Source organism: Rhineura floridana, chromosome 3, assembly GCF_030035675.1.
Source record: "Rhineura floridana isolate rRhiFlo1 chromosome 3, rRhiFlo1.hap2, whole genome shotgun sequence".
Taxonomy (NCBI): Eukaryota; Metazoa; Chordata; class Lepidosauria; order Squamata; family Rhineuridae; genus Rhineura; species Rhineura floridana.
In genome coordinates, this window is record NC_084482.1 from 3,164,912 (window position 1) to 3,182,341 (window position 17,430).

Consider the following 17,430-nt stretch of genomic DNA (forward strand, 5'->3'; position numbering starts at 1 on the left):
CTAGTGTCGCCTTGCCCCAAATCTCCTGATGATTGCTACTGAGGGCTTCATATAGATGTTAAACAGCATGGGAAACAAGATGGTACCCTGTGGCACCCTACAGTACAATTGCCAGGGGGCCAAAAGACAATCACCCAATGCTATTCTCTGAAAACAACCCTGGTGGTAGGATTGGAACCACTGTAAAATAGTGCCTCCTATATTCATCTCACTAAGTCGGCTCAGAAGGATACTATGGTCAGTAGTATCAAAAGCTGCACTTCCCCTCTCCTTGTCCTGATAAAGGTCATCCATCAGGGTGACCAAGAATGATTTAGTCCCATAACCAGGCCTGAACCCAGAATGAAATGGGTCAAGATAATCTGTTTAATCCAACTGTACTTGGAATTGCTGCACCACAACCCGCTCAATCACCTTTCCTAAAAAGGGGGTATTTATGACAGGGCAGTAGGTGTCACAAACTAATGGGTCCAAGGTGGGCTTTTTCAGGAGCAGTTGGATCACCACCTCTTTAAGGACGGCTGGAACCACTCCCTCCCGCAATGATGAGTTGACCACACCCTGGTTCCACTTGGTCAAAACCTCTCGGCAAGCTTTAATAAGCCAAGAAGAGCAAGGATCAACATAGCCACATTCACACCAGACATTTATTCCACTATTATTCCACTTTCAACAGTCATGGCTTCCCTCAAAGAATCCTGGGAAGTGTAGTTTGTGAAGGGTGCGGAAAGAATATCCCTGTTTCCCTCACAGAGCTACAATTCTAATTAATTTTCTGGAAAGAGGAAATGACTGTTAAACCACTATGGCAAACTGTAGCTCTGTGAGGAGAATAGGAGTGTCCTAACAACTCTCAACACCCTTCATAAACTACACTTCCCAAGATTCTTTAGGGGAAGCCATGACTGTTGAAAGTGGAATAATAGTGGAATAAATGTCTGGTGTGAATGTGACCTAGGACATGTTGCTGGCTGCATCGTCCCAAGCACCTTGTCCATGTCATCAGGCTGCAACAACTGAAACTGATCCCAAGAAGTTGCAGCAGACATGGCACTGGACACCTCACTGGCTACTACAGTAGATGTGGATGGGGCATCAAGATTGCTACGGAGACAAGTAACTTTACCCTCAAAGTGCCTTGCAAACAATTCACAGTGGGCCTCTGAAGGGTCTAAACCTCCATTTCCTGGAGATGATGTCAACAGACCCCTGACAATACGGAAAAGCTCCAGTACATGCCTACTTGAGGATGCAATAGTGGCAGAGAAGTGGGCCTTCTTCACCTCCCTCACCACCACATAGTAGGCATGGTTATAATGTTTTACTTGTGCCCGATCAGTCTCATAGCATGTCTTTTGCGACTTGCGCTCTAGCCATCATTCAACCTGTTTCATAGCCCTTAGTTCACTGATGTACCAAGGTGCAAACCAGGCTTCACAATGCCGGAGAGGACGCTCAGGAGTAACAATGTTAAGAGCTCAATGCGCCTCGCTGTTCCACAGTGTGACAAGGGCTTGAACAGGGTCACCTGCTCTATTTACTGGGAACTCCCTCAGGGCATTCAGGAATCCAGCAGATTATCTTAATCTGTCCACCACTCCTGCAGGGGAGGATCGGAGCCATAACTCTAAACTTCACCAGGAAGTGGTCTGACCATGACCATGGGGTGACATCTACCCCTCCATCTGCAGACCACCCCTTCCTCCATCTGGAGCAAAAATCAAGTCGAGGGTGTGCCTTGCCCTATGCATCGGGCAGGTGACAATTTGAGATAGCATCAAAACCATTAAGTCCCTAGCCAGAACACTAGAGGCAGCATCAGCAAGGACACTGAAATCACCCAGAACTATCGTTCTGGGCTCCTCCAATATCACAGCCAAGATGGCCTCCACCAGCTCAGTCAGAGAAGCTGCTGGGCAGCAGGGTAGACAGAAGGGTTCCAGGTCAGAAGTATCCCAAAGCCTAAGATTTCTGGGGCAGGCCCTACTGATGTCACAAGGCAGGTCATATTGATGTCATGGGGATGGGCCATAGTGATGTCACAGGGGTGGGCCCAAGTGATGTCACAGGGTGGACCTAGTGATGTCATCAAGCATGATACATTAAGCATCAACCACAGTTTCTTGGAGCATACAATTCAAACAAAAGCATTTCTCTGACTGGAAATTAAGACAGAAATCTTAGCTAAAAGACAGAGCCTGGGTAGGGAACATTTAATCTAGCCTACTTGATTCTGGCAAGAAGTATGTAAGTGCCCTCAGGCAAGGCCAGTCACCAGAAGGCCACTGTAGGAAGAAAGGAGCCTGGTATTGTGGATATGTCAGATGGGAGCACTCAGGAGTAAAGATGGATGCCCCTGAAGGCTGCAATTCTAAACACACTTACTAAGCCCCATAGAACTCAATAGGACTTACTTCTGAGAAGATATGGTTTGGATTGTGCTGTTGGTAAAGCTTGACCAGGGATCCTCTACAAAGACATCCATATCCAAGCAGGGTTGGCAACCCCCTTTTGATGCCCCATCCACATCTACTGTAGTAGTCAGTGAGGTGTCCAGTGCCATGTCTGCTGCAACTTCTTGGGATCAGTTTCAGTTGTTGCAGCCTGATGACATGGACAAGGTGCTTGGGACGATGCAGCCAGCAACATGTCCTAGGAACATTCACACCAGACATTTATTCCACTATTATTCCACTTTCAACAGTCATGGCTTCCCCTAAAGCCCATACCTTTCAACATAGCTGCTCCAAACCTCTTTACAGATTTGATACTTCACTTCTGAAAGAGGTGTGAGAAATGAATAAGTGTAAGAAGATTCTCTACCGTTTTCTTGTGCTATAAACTCACTTTGACAGTCAACCCAATTCCAGTGAGTAATAATTGACAGAGAGAAAACACATGTGGTTTGCTCTACCTTCACAGATAGCAGCTTGGGAACAATTGCAGGCACACTTCCCAGTATGTAAATTATCTTTTACCACTATTGGGCAAGAAACAAACCGTCATGCATCCAACAAGGTGCATCATCAGTAGGTTTAAGGGGGTTGTTGTTGAGTACATGGAACCACTGTCGTTGCTTCTATGGAAGTAAGGGAGTGAGGGTAAAGGTCAACGAAATGCAAACAGAAAAAGAAAAACAAAAGACAGTGATGATTTCCTAAATGTGATACCATACCAACAACAGCAAAATTCCTATGAGTAAGGCAGAAAATTCAGAATCCCACAACCAGGCAGGATTCCTAACCAAATATCAAAACTAAAGAAAATCCTGGCAGCCAGTCAGCCAAGGCCACAGAAATCCCCATGCAGCACAACCTGACCCAAGGGCTGCAGTTAATGCAGAATGCTGTGGCATGATTGCTGACAAGAGTGAGATCCTATCAGCACATAATACCTCTGCTCTAAAATCTGCACTGGCTGCTGATTTGCTACCAGGCCAAGTTCAAGCTGTGCTTTCCATGTTATGGGTGCCACATAGTACTTGTTCTGCTCTTGTAAGAAATCAGTCCTTTAGTGTGGCATCATCTACGCTTTAGAATTCCCTGCCTGTTGACATTAGGAAGACACCTTCATTGTCCTCTTTGGAGCACCTGCTAAAAACATTCTTGTTTAGGCAAGCCTATCCAGGCATTTTGAAAGTATTGTGTTTTTTTATCTGTTTTTAACTCATTTTTGATTTTATTATTTTGAATGTTTTTAAATACCTCTTTAACTGTTTTTGCCAATAATTTATTTGTTTTAATTCCTTCTGTAAACCACTTTGAGGTTTTTTTTACAAATATTGTAAATAAAATACATAAATAAATTTTGGAGTCACTGTGGCCCTTGGGTGTCTTTCCACATTTAGGAACAAAGGAATCTACCTTATAGCGACTCAGGCCATTTGACACCATCTAGCTCAGTAATGATGACATGGACTAGCATGGGCTCTCCAGGATTCCAGGGAATAGTCTTTTCCAGAAATTGAATTTTGGACCTTTGCATGCAAAGCATATGCCCTGCCACTGAGCTTCAGCCTTTCCCCTGTTTTAAAAAAGTATATTTTAAAATTATTCTTTTCAATTCACTAATGAATGCACGCCATACCTAGAGCAGATCCACATCATTCATTTAAAGCACATTAAACACACATTTGAAGCACATGAATCCCACCACAGAATCCTGGGAACTGTAGTTTGTTAAGGGTGGTGGAAACAATAACTGTGAGGGAAAACTACACTTCCAGGATTCTTTAAGGAAAATCACATGCTTTAAATGTGAGTTGGATGTGCTTTAAATGTATTGTGTGAATCTACTTAATAAACTTTGCCTGCATGTAAATTGTTTTAATTGGTTTTTTTTTTAATGGAAATGAGCTATAAAGTTTACTGGGTGTCCATGGGCTACTCACCATCTCTCAGCTTAATCTCCCCCTCAGGATGAAAACAACAGAGGGGAACCATGACAACCACAAGGAAGAAGAGCACACTTAAAATGTAGAGGAAGTGATAATGCACCAGCATAGTGTGAAATCAAATATTTATTGGGATCTGGTATGAAGAAATATTTATATAAGCATGACTGTCAAAGATGTATATTATTTACACAATCTGTAAATATATTTGTAGTGCAATCCTATGATTGTTCATGCACAAACAAGGCCCAATGTATTCAATGAGGCTTACTCAAACAGGGAGGCGTGCACAGAACTGCAGTCTCAAGTGATAAGGAACACTCAACCCAACCCAAAATTCAGAATCATGCCACTTTAAGCTGTTTTACAACTGTTTATACTTTTTTGATTACTGGATTTTAAACGGATTTATTTATTGTTGTGAGCTGCCTTGGTTTCCAATTTGCAATCCTACCTCACAGGTAGACTCCACACACACACACACACACACACACACACACACACACACACACACACACACACACACACACACACACACACACACACTGTAAAAATACATAGACCCCAGATAATAGTTTATTGTCAAAATAAGTTGGTCATTGCAGGACATTTAAAACAAAACCAGTATTCATTTCCTACATAATATCTATGTAAGCCCTGCCTAATTGCTTTAAAAATAGGATTAGAGCGGGAGAGAAAGATTTACAGCACAAACACAATCCTTTGCTATGTTCACTCAAAAGTCCCATTAATTTACAGCACAATTCTAACCATGTCTACTCAAAAGTAAGTCCTATTGAATTCAATGGGGTTTACTGCTCTGGGTATATGGGATTAGCACTGCAGCTTTATACCCAGAAAAGCAAGTACTGGATTAAAGCTTCATATTGGGAAGGTTTTTAAAACCGCCATCTTCAACAGCCCAGGAAAATTTAAACTTGTTTGACTCCTGAACACAAGAGAAAAAGAAGACTTTTGGTACTGCTGAAAGCTATATACTTACTCAATTTATGAGATTTTTAGGTAAACAGGGAAAAACCATAGTTTTCTACCTTTGCAATGGAATCTAGGTACTGGCTGGAAGCCCAGAAATCCCTTGTCAATCACAACCCTGACTTCAGTTATTGGCTACAAACCTGAAAGGGAGGGGTTGCAGCAGCCAGCTAAGAGATAATCTCACGGAAGTTGTGAGGTGGCGGCTGATATTTTGGTGTATTTGTTCTAGGTGAACCAGACCACCTAGAAACTTTTTTTAATGAAACCTAAGAGTCTGGAGATTAAGCTGACTCACCCAGAGACCCAGAGAGGACCCCCAAAATCCAGAGTCTCTGGGTGAAAACCAGACACTGGCAACCCTAATGGACAGTACACCAGCAGCAACCCTAATTTACTGTCTCACCCACCTAGGCCTTGATAATGCACACCAAATCGGCACCCTCATTCATGATCAAATTATGGATGAGTGTGGTCTTATTGTATACTGATCTGGCTTTAAATAACAGCACACATAGGCCAATGGGCACAGCAGACGAGCAACAAGGAACCCATCCATGGGAGGAGTGGGAGTGAGGAACAAGGCACAGATAGCCTTGCCGTCATCTTCTATGGTAGCTCACCATCTCCCCATGGCTATACCTCCCTCTACCCAAGATCACTGAAATTGAGGTGGCATCACCCATGTCCCACCTTACTAAGACGCCTCTTAAACACCTGATATGGACACAAGAGCCCACCAACAAAACCTACCTAAACCAGTTATCCCAGTAGGCCTCTGAGAGAATTTGGAACAGTTAGACCCACTCAATATCTTTCTCACAGGGCACATCTACTGCTCCCCCATCTCTCACCCAGGGAAGGCCAGCCTTCTGCCAATTGCAGACTCTCACTCTGAAGGCATCTAGCAACTTTCTCCTATTCTTCAGTTCACTGCACATGTCAGGGCTGGTGCCAGAGGGCGGCTAGGTCGGGCCCTGGCTGAAAGCCCTTGAAGGGCCCCTTCTTAGGGTGGGTGGGTAGCATTCCTATTCCACGATCCATGGCAGCTTTGGCTCCCGATCCTGCCATGGATTGCAGAGAGGGAGCGTCCAGGCACCCCCCCTACAACTGCACAGACCCACAATGTCCGCCTGCACACCCCACCTACCTCTCCCATTGTGGGGAATGCTGGCTGCACTGCAGGGGCATGCCTGCCATCAACTGATGGCAGAGGAGGCATTAGCCCCTTAGGGAAGCCTCGGGCACCATCTTGGTTGATGGCAAGCATGCATGCACAACATGGCCAGCATTTACTGTAGGAGAGGTAAGTGGCCCATGCAGGTGGGTGCTCTGGGCCCGGGGCATGCTGGTGCCAGCCCTGGCACAGGCTCTCACCCTGCACAGGAACTACACATGTGCCTTACGCCCTCCCCACTACCTATCTCCTCTAGACTGGTTAAAAAAAATAGAATGGGGTAGCACAATGTACCCAGGGGGAGCAAAATTTAGAAGCCAGCCAATGATCCTCCTGACATTCAATCCTCTGAAATCTATGTTTTCCAATGTTTTTTTTGCTTTCACTGTGGAAGGTGCATTATACCAATCTTTCTCTCCTACACCTTCTTCTCTACTCATCCCTGATTTTCTTCTTCCTGCAGTCAGCAGGTCAAACCTCAAATCTAACTCCTCCTTTCCAAATGTCACACAGATCGCAGATATATTTCTATTCAAATTTAATATTTGGAAGAGAGTTTTCAAATACATTGGAGTGCATTGAGAAGTAGCATTTAAAATATTAATCTGGACTATTTGGTCATGAGAGTAGAATAGAGGATAACCCTTCCTTCCCACAGATGTGAAGGTCAAAGATGGGGGAGGTGGAGGAAAGAATATCAAACTAGTTCTGCAGAATTCAAGACACTCCTACCAATAAAGAACTATAATATTGCATTGCTGGTTCTCATGGCATGACCAGTGGAAGTAAATGCAAACACAGGAACTCAAAATGGTCAGCACAAAACTAGTCTGAGAAATACAGGGGAAAGGGGGTCAGAAGTAGGGCTATCAGTGTAAGTGGGGGGGTGCCTTGCTAGGAAGCAAGGAGCGGTCATGTGGTAAAAAAAAACCCCACTAATGTGGATTGGCCCGCTGTGGCCTTGAGTCTGGACAGGGGCACTACATAGAACAGGTACTCTTGAGACTAGAAGCACTTCAGTGGTTTCTGCAGTATGCACTGCTCAAGTTTTTCTGAATTTCAAAATATAGTTTTCCCTATAACCCAATAGGTACATCTTTCACATTTGGCATCTCATCCAGCATTGGTGAAGGGGAAACATGTACTGCAGGACAGTATTGGTCCCTGTGCTGACCGAGAGTGCACTTCAGCGTTTTCTCTGAGATGGCAAAAAGGACTCTGGAGCACCAGCCAATGAGGGGAGAAACAGATATGTTCGTCTAAAAAACACTGTAATGTATTAATGCTCAACATTGATTGTGGGCTCCTCGAGACAACCTGTTTACTGAGCATTCATCCTGATTTGCTTGCACAAATGGCTGTAAACACACTAGTCTCCGGATCAAAGAGTTTCCATTAGCCACGCCTGGGGTGGGGGGGAGAAATGGGTTTATCTGCCGATCAGCAGTAAACTGTCTTTGAAGCAAAACTTTTTAAAAAGCTCATTCAAGTGGCACCATAAGATTTCACAATAAAAAGGGGCGGGGTTTGACTAGTGTTGTGTGCCCTGGTTTTCTGAAGAGAGAAGCACTGAACACAGTCTGTACTCACCATGCTGATAACAAATAAAAGGTTATCTCTGAGTAGCTAGCATTGTTGATGACAGACTCCCTTCCCCCCCAAACAAAACCCTGTCCAAGAAAGGTCTCTATGCCCTCCCTAATGATAATTGCTTAGATAGTGCAGAAACCATTGCAGGATGGTATAAAAAGGAGCAAGGCACACCGAGAAAAGGCAGGCAGATACGAATTGCACTGCTACCTCCAGTGTCTTTTTACCATCGCATCTGTGGCTAGCCATGCCCAGGATCCTCCTGGCTCTGGCACTCGGGGTGCTGCTGTCTGAGATGAAGCTGTCAAGTGAGGCCAGGACACCTCCCTACGGTGTGAAACTGTGTGGCAGGGAGTTCATCCGCGCAGTCATCTTCACTTGTGGAGGATCTCGCTGGAGACGGGCAGGTGAGTGCTTGGGGAGCTGGGGACTATCAAGGGAAGGAGATGCAGGGACTAGTCTAGCCAGGGCCAGCCCTACCATTGGGCAGAGTGATTTTTGGGAAGTCTGGAAAGGTCAGCAAATTGTTAATTATTTAATTTTATTATTATAGTTTTACTTCCAGAGAGCGGGGAAAGGCATTTGTAGGATTTTCTGCCTTGAGTGCAAAAGTAACTCAGCTGGTCTTGGGTACTATGCAGCTTGTCTTCAGTGGGATGCACCATTTGCTGCTCTGACTTAGACAAAAAACTGTCTTGGCCAATCCTGAGTCAAGCTATTAAGATAGAGCAGGGGTGGGGAAGCTGTGGCCCTCGCCCTCCTGATGTTGTTGAACTACAACTTCCATCATCACCAACCACTGGTCATGCTGGCTCAAACTGATGGGAGTTGGAGTCTAACAACAACATCTGGAGTTTCACAGATTCCCCACTGCTGTGGCAGAGGAAGTCAGGAGCTGAGATTCTCAAGGCCCAGTTCATACACTTAGAGCAGCCTTTCCCAACCAGTGTGCCTCCAGATGTTGTTGGACCACAACTCCCATCAGCCTCAGCCACCATTTCCAATGGCTGAGGCTGATGCGAGTTGTGGTCCAACAACATCTGGAGGCACACCGGTTGGGAAAGGCTGACTTAGAGGGTAGCTTCTGTCCTGTAATGGAGATGCAAGCATACCACAGACACACACCCCACCACACTGACACCTACTGGAATATGAGGGCTCCACACAGAGCCCCATGCTTGATTTGCACAGTTATGCTCCCCATATTTTGAAGGGGAAGAGTCAGATGAATTGGGTAATATGAGTGTGGTTCAGAGTTGAGGGATGATCATCCCTCTCTACCTTAACATTCAGAGAAAAGCTGCTTACAAGTGAGGAAAGGCTGAACTGTAGCCAAGAAATGAATTATTGTTTAGTTGGCCTTGTCCACTAGGACAAGAGACTTGTCCCAGGTTCATTTCCACCTAGGGTTGCCAGGTCTCCAGTTTTCACCTGGAGACTCCAGTTTTGGGGGGCTCTCCGGGTCTCTGAGTGTGTCACTTAATCTCCGGACACTTAGCTTTCATGGGAAAAAAAAGTGTCTAGGTGGTTTGGTTCAAGAGATATACACTAAAACGTCAGCCCCCCCCCGCAACTTGTTAGAAGCTGGCTGCTCTAATCCCCATCCTTTCAGGTTTTTAGCCAATAAGTGAAATCAGGGTTCTGATTGACAAGAGATTTGCTGACCTCCAGGCAAGAGCTAGAACCCACTGCAAACAGATTCCTTTTCCTGTTTGTCTGCACATCAGAAGTTGAGTGAGTGTATATTATGTTATACTTTTCTAACTATAAGGAGTTAAACAAGTTTAAATTTTACTGGGCTGTTGAAGAGGGCATTTATTTGACTTATTCATCGCCTGTTTTGAAAACCTTCCCAATATGAAAGTTTAATCCATTACCCACTTCTCTGGGAGTAAAGCTGCAATGCTAATCCCACATACCTGGGAGTAAACTCCATTAGGAGAAGGTCCATTAGTAGTACCCAGTAGGGCTTACTTTTGAGTAGAAATGGTTAGGATTGTGCTGTAAATCAATAGAACTTTTGAGTGAACATAGCAAAGGATTGTGTAGTAAATCTTTCTCTCCCCCTCCAATCGTTTTTTTTTTAAAAGCATTAAGGCAGGGCTTACTTAGAATTATTATTATTATTATTAGAATTTATTTATTACCTGCCCTTCATCCAAAGGTCAATGCTTTTATTTGGTAGGAAACTAATACTGATTAAAAAAATGTTCTGCAATAACCAAATGGTTTTGATAAACTATTATACAGGGTGTATGTATTTTTATATCTCCAGTGTGTGTGTATATGGAATCTTTCCAACAACCCTGTGAGGTACGGTTGGAAACCAAGACAGCTTACAAGAAGCAATAAATCCATTTAAAATCCAATGACCATAAAACAAGTATAAAACAGTTGCAAAACAGCTTAAAGTGGCATGATTCAGAATTTTGGGTTGGGTGAGTGAAGTTCCTTATCATTTGAGGTTGGAGTCCTATTCATGCTTCCCTGTTTGAATACACTGAATACATTGGGACTCCTTATGAGTAAACATGCATAGGATTGCACTATAAATATCTTTACCGGTTGTGTAAATAATAAACATCTTTGACATGCATGCTTATATAAATATTTCTTCATACTGTCTCAATATGATCTGATTTCACACTATGGTTGTACATTATTATTTCCTCTACATTTTAAGTGTGCCCTTCTTGCTTGGGGCGATCATGTTCCCCTCCATTGTTTTCACCCTGAGGGGCAGATTAGGCTGAGATATGAATGAGTAGCCCATGGTCACCCAGTAAACGTTGTGGCCGAATTCCATTTTAAAATGATTTATATGCAGGCAAAGATAATGAAGTAATTCAGATCTACATAATACATTTAAAGCACTTCCAGTTCACATTGAAAGCTCATGACTTCCCCCAAAGAATCCTGGGAAGTGTAGTTTCCCCCTCACAGTTATAGTTCCCACCACCCTTAACAAACTACAGTTCCCAGGATTCTGTGGTGGGATTCATGTGCTTCAAATGTTTGTTAAATGTGCTTTAAATGCATGGCATGGATCTGCCCTAGGTGTGTTGTGTATTCATTAGTGAATTGAAAAGACCCATTTTAAAATATAATTTTTAAATAGAGGAAGGGCTGCAGCTCAGTGGTAGGGCGCATGCTTTGCAAGCAAAGGTCCAAAATCAGATCTCTGGAAGAGACTATTCCCTGGAATCCTAGAGAGCCCATGCTAGTCCATGTCATCAGTACTGAGCTACATGGTACCAAATGGCCTGAGTAGATATAAGGCAGATTGCTTTGTTTCTAAAAGAGGAATGACACCCAATGGCCACAGTGACTCCGAAATGTATGTATTTTACTTACAACATTTATATACCACTTTATTGTAAAAAACCTCAAAGTGGTTTACAGAAGGAATTAAAACAATGAAATTATTGGGAAAAACAGTTTAAAACAGGTGTTTAAAAACATTCAAAATAATAAAACCAACAATGAGTTAAAAACAGATAAAAAGCATAATAGCTTCTACATGCCTGGGTGAAAATGGAAATGGACTGCCTTCAAGTCGATTCCAACTTATGGCGACCCTGTGAATAGGGTTTTCATGTTAAGCGGTATTCAGTGGTGGTTTACCATTGCCATCCTCTGAAGCTGAGGCAGTGACTGGCCCAAGGTCACCCAGTGAGCTTCATGGCTATGTGGGGATTCGAACCCTGGTCTCCCAGGTCGTAGTCCAACACTCTAACCCAGCCTTTCCCAACCAGTGTGCCTCCAGATGTTGTTGGACCACAATTCCCATCTTTCCTGACCATTGGCAATGCTGGCTGAGGCTGATGGGAGTTGTGGTCCAACAACATCTGGAGGCACACTGGTTGGGAAAGGCTGCTCTAACCACTAAGCCACACTGGCTCTTACATGCCTGGGTAGGCTTGCCTTAACAAAAAATGTTTTTAGCCAGTGTTCAAAAGAATACAATGAAGGCACCTGCCTAATGTCAATAGGTAGGAAGTTCCAAAGTGTAGACGCTGCCACATTAAAGGACTGATTTCTTACAAGAGCAGAACAAGTACTATGTGGCACCCATAACATGGAAAGCACAGCTTGAACTTGACCTGGTAGCAAACCAAACCAGTGCAAATTTCAGAGCAGAGATATTATGTGCTGATAGGGTCTCACTCTTGTCAGCAATCATGCCACAGCATCCTGCACTTACTTCAGCCCTTGGGTCAGGTTGTGCTGCATGGAGATTTCTGTGACCTTGGCTGACTGGCTGCCAGAATTTTTTTAGTTTTGGTTTTGGTTAGGAACCCTGACTTGTTGCGGGATGCTGAGTTTTCTGCCTTACTCATAGGAATCTTGTTGCAATTGGTATGGTATTACATTTAGGGAATCATCACTGTCTTTTGTTTTTCTTTTCTATTTGCATTTAATTTACCTCTGACCTCACTCCATCACACCCATAAAAGCAATAACAGTGATTCCATGTGCTCAGCTCAACCCCCTTAAACCCACTGACAATGCACTTTGTTGTTGGCATGATGGTTTGTTTCTTGCCCAATAGTGGTAATAGAGAATTCACATATTGGGAAGTGTTGTTTCATTTGCTGACGTTCCCAAGCTACTGCCTGTGAAGGTAGACCAAACCATGTGTGTTTTATGTCGGTTATTACTCACTGGAATTGTGTTGGCTGTCCAAGTGAGTTTATAGCAGCCCATAGGATAGGCAGCAAAGGGTAGAGAATCTTAACTCTGACTCATTTCCCAAACAACTCTCTGCAGTGAAGGGTCAAGTCTGTAAAGAGGTTTGGAGCAGCCACGTTAAAAGGCAAGCAGGGGGTTGCCAACCCTGCTTTGATACAGATATCTTTTCTGAGGATTCCTAGTCAAGCCTTACCAACAGCACAATCCAAACCATATCTACTCAGAAGTAAGTCCTATTGAGTTCCATGGGGCTTAGTCCATTAGCAAGTACAATGGCTTTCCGGTGACTGGCCTGGCCTGAGGGCACTTAAACCCTTCTTGTCAGTCGCAAGTAGGCTAGATTAAATCTTCCCTACCCAGGCTCCCTAAACAGGTGAGAAGGAATGATCCCGTCACTTCAGCTGGACTTGGGAACACCCTCATTTAGCTAAGATTTCTATCTTAATTTCTAATCAGAGAATTTCTTTTGTTTGAATGATATGCTCCAAGCAACTGTGGTTGATGCTTAACATATCATGCTTAATGACATCACTAGGGCCCAACCCCTGAAATCTCAGGGATTGGATGCTTCTGACCTGGCAACCCTATTTCCACCAGACATTGCATCAGGGCTAATGATGGAATGAGCGAGTACAGCCAGGTCCAGAGTACTAGGTTTAGCAGTAGTATAGAATACTAAAATAAACTATTGTTTTTAAATTCTCAAAAACCAACCAACCACCCAACCCTCACATGTTTGCAAGTTTCCTGGAGACCCTAAGGAGGAGTCTAACAGCACAGTCCTATACATGTCTAATAATAATAATAAATTTAATTTATGTGTCGCCTATCTGGCCGATGGCCACTCTAGGCGACGTACATACAATAAATATGGCAAAATAGAAAACAAAAATACAATGAAATAATATAATACATAACATACTTAATAGGAGGCATTTAAAACAGGAGAATAATGCCGTTGTATAAATCTATGGTGCGGCCGCATTTGGAATACTGTGTACAGTTCTGGTCGCCTCATCTCAAAAAGGATATTATAGAGTTGGAAAAGGTTCAGAAGAGGGCAACCAGAATGATCAAGGGGATGGAGCGACTCCCTTACGAGGAAAGGTCGCAGCATTTGGGGCTTTTTAGTTTAGAGAAAAGGCGGGTCAGAGGAGACATGATAGAAGTGTATAAAATTATGCATGGCATTGAGAAAGTGGATAGAGAAAAGTTCTTCTCCCTCTCTCATAATACTAGAACTCGTGGACATTCAAAGAAGCTGAATGTTGGAAGATTCAGGACAGACAAAAGGAAGTACTTCTTTACTCAGCGCATAGTTAAACTATGGAATTTGCTCCCACAAGATGCAGTAATGGCCACCAGCTTGGACGGCTTTAAAAGAAGATTAGACAAATTCATGGAGGACAGGGCTATCAATGGCTACTAGCCATGATGGCTGTGCTCTGCCACCCTAGTCAGAGGCAGCATGCTTCTGAAAACCAGTTGCCGGAAGCCTCAGGAGGGGAGAGTGTTCTTGCACTCGGGTCCTGCTTGCGGGCTTCCCCCAGGCACCTGGTTGGCCACTGTGAGAACAGGATGCTGGACTAGATGGGCCACTGGCCTGATCCAGCAGGCTCTTCTTATGTTCTTATGTTAATATTAAGCCTCCCCAGAAGTCCCAAAAGCCTGCTGAAAAAGCCAGGTCTTTAAGGCCTTGCGGAACATATTCAGGGAAGAGATGTGCCGAAGATCTTGTGGGAGTTCCAGAGGGTGGGGGCCGCCACTGAAAAGGCCCTCCCTCTAGTGCCCGCCAACCTAGCTGCTTTGGTTGGTGGGACTGAGAGAAGGCCTTGTGTGGCCGATCTTGTCAGGCGGCATGATTGGTGGCGTTGTAGGCGCTCCTTTAGATAAACTGGGCCGAAACCGTATAGGGATTTAAAGGTTAATACCAACACCTTGAATTGGGCCCGGAAAACAACTGGAAGCCAGTGCAGATCGAACAACACTGGCGTGATGTGGTCCCGGCGACGACTGTTTGTGAGTAATCGAGCCGCCGCATTTTGAATAAGTTGTAGTTTCTGGACCGTTTTCAAGGGTAACCCCACATAGAGCGCATTACAGTAATCCAATCGAGAGGTGACCAGGGCATGTACTACCAGTGGGAGCTGATGAGCAGGAAGGTAGGGTTGCAGCCTAAGTATAAGGTGTAGTTGGTACCAAGCTGCCCGGCTCACAGCCGAAATCTGAGCCTCCATGGACAGCTTGGAATCAAGTACAACCCCGAGGCTGCGGACCTGGTCCTTTAAGGGTAAACTCACCCCATTGAACTTCAGGTCAACGGTTCCCAACCTTCTCTTGTCCCCCACGAGCAGTACCTTGGTCTTGTCGTGGTTCAGTTTCAGCCTATTCCTTCCCATCCATCCACTCACGGACTCCAGGCACTTGGACAAGGTCTCCACAGCCAACTCTGGTGAAGATTTAAACGAGAGATAGAGCTGAGTGTCATCCGCATATTGGTGACACTGCAGCCCAAATCTCCTGATGATAGCCCCCAGCGGCTTCATATAGATGTTGAATAGCATGGGAGAGAGGATAGAGCCCTGTGGCACACCACAATTGAGAGGCCAAGGGTCTGAAACCTCCTCCCCCAATGCCACCTGTTGGTACCTATCAGAGAGAAAGGAGTGGAACCACCGTAATATGGTGCCTACTCAGAAGCAGGTCCAACAGGGTTCAGTGGACCTTACTCCTAGGTAAGTTAATACAGGCTCGCAGACTACAACTATGAAACTTCAGGTTTCATAGTTTTAGGCAGTTCTATATAGACTATACATTTTGATACTTAATATGCAGTAAATTTTTGATACCCACTGTCAGAGATTTGTATACTTGTACCCCTCTTAAACTTGATTTATTTCCAGTTGTTTTCAGTACAGATGCTACAGATGACCTTCTAATTAAATAAATCCCAGCTTTGCACTGAATATGCACCCCCATTCTCCTCAAAATTATATTCTGTGAAAGTTGATATTGATGATACGGATACATGTAAATATTGGCACCAGCATTTTACATTCAATAACTTTTAATAGCATATGTTTCATAATATCTGATGGCTGACTTGTTAAGCATAAAGATTTTACTAATTTCTTTCATTCATTCAGCCATCTAGAAAGCATTAACTTGAATAGGGGGGAAAACCCACAAATTCTAGTTGTGATGGCCAATTTATTTGTTGGCCACATTTTTGTGCTTCCTTCCCTTGGCTCCTTTGTTGTTGCTGGTTTATTCTTAAATTTGAATGCTGAATTGCAAAATTTAAAAATTTGCCATACTTAGAACTTGATCAATGTTTTGCTTCATTTCTACTGTTCACAATCCCGCAGTCTCGTATAACAACTTGGGTTAACATTGGGATTAGGGACATTGCTAGGTCCCAGAAACATTCGGGGAACAAGTTCATGTAGATGAAAATTTAGACTGACTTCCAGAGGGAAAGTTGCTCTGTGAACAAAGTTACCAAAAAAAAAAAAAGTCTAAAGAGACGGGGTGAAAACGGCAGGAGATCCAGGCCCCTAGGACCACCCCCTGAAAATACCCGACTGGGATGGCATGATTTTGAATCCTGATCTCTCTACTATGTTGTCAGTTTGCTGAGACACATCCTCCTCCTTCCAATGTTCCATGTTGGCTTCTCATTACAGGAAATGTTGGTGCCCTCCCTGGAGGAGATTCTGCAGAAGCTTTTGCCGCAACTTCCTCATCCAACGAATGGGACCCAATCTATGCCCCACCAAAGGATCTGGCTGACTATTATGGCAGCTGGCGTAGCCAGCAGGGCCACAGTCCCTCAGAAGAAACCTGGGGCTTTGAACGTGGAGCCCGAGATGTTATAGCAGGCCTGGGCAATGCCTGCTGTAAGTGGGGATGTAGTAAGAGTGAAATCAGCTCCCTGTGTTAAGTGGCGCTGTGTGTGTGTGTTGGACAAAAAAGGAAGAACATTCAAGTATTTGAGGCTTAGACCATCAGGCACTAAAATGTACACATAGCTGGCCCTTAAAGCTCCACCCTTTTCAGCAAGCTAGAAATAGATTCCCCAAAATTCTAGGTTGTGAGCACACTAGTCGCCAATACCAAAGCATTTCCATTGGCCACATCTGGAGGGGGAATGGGTTGATCTGCTGATCAGTTGCCAAATCTCTATGAAGCAATTTCTTTTAAAAAATGCACTCAAACTGCTCCCACCAGGTTTTACAGTAAAAAGGGGCAGGGTTTGACTAGCATCTGTGTGCCCCAGTTTTTAGAAGAGATGGAGTCGCACACTGGAACTGGCAGAACAGTGAGTCTCTACCCCTAGTCTCCAGCATTCAGTGGAACTCATTCATACTAACAGTAACCTTCACTTATGAAGTGCCATGTGGCACTCCTGTGAGTGGCTCCCTACGCAAGCCCCTATTCTAACTGACAAGCTGGAGTAGATGGGTAAAGGGGGTCTCATCTCTCAGCCTCCTACTCTACCATTATCAACCATATCATGCTTCCCTCCTATAGCTGCTGTTGAAAAACCTAAAGTTTGTTTTCCTGGATCCATTACATCAGTGGG

At 44.2% G+C, this 17,430-nt stretch overlaps 1 protein-coding gene across 1 annotated transcript; it reads left to right on the top strand.

Moving 5' to 3' along the window:
• The first annotated feature begins 8,400 nt into the window (after nucleotides 1-8,400).
• Nucleotides 8,401-16,788, top strand: RLN3 (relaxin 3). The gene is made up of 2 exons (XM_061621651.1): nucleotides 8,401-8,560; nucleotides 16,532-16,788. The coding sequence occupies exons 1-2, from the start codon at nucleotides 8,401-8,403 to the stop codon at nucleotides 16,786-16,788; spliced, it is 417 nt and encodes a 138-aa protein (XP_061477635.1).
• Nucleotides 16,789-17,430: the final 642 nt, after the last annotated feature.

Excerpts from the sequence above, each read along its gene's own strand:
- RLN3 (XM_061621651.1), top strand. The coding sequence starts at position 8,401 with ATGCCCAGGATCCTCCTGGCTCTGGCACTCGGGGTGCTGCTGTCTGAG. Across the intron at positions 8,561-16,531 it reads ATCTCGCTGGAGACGGGCAG|GAAATGTTGGTGCCCTCCCT; the intron begins GTGAGTGCTTGG and ends TTCTCATTACAG.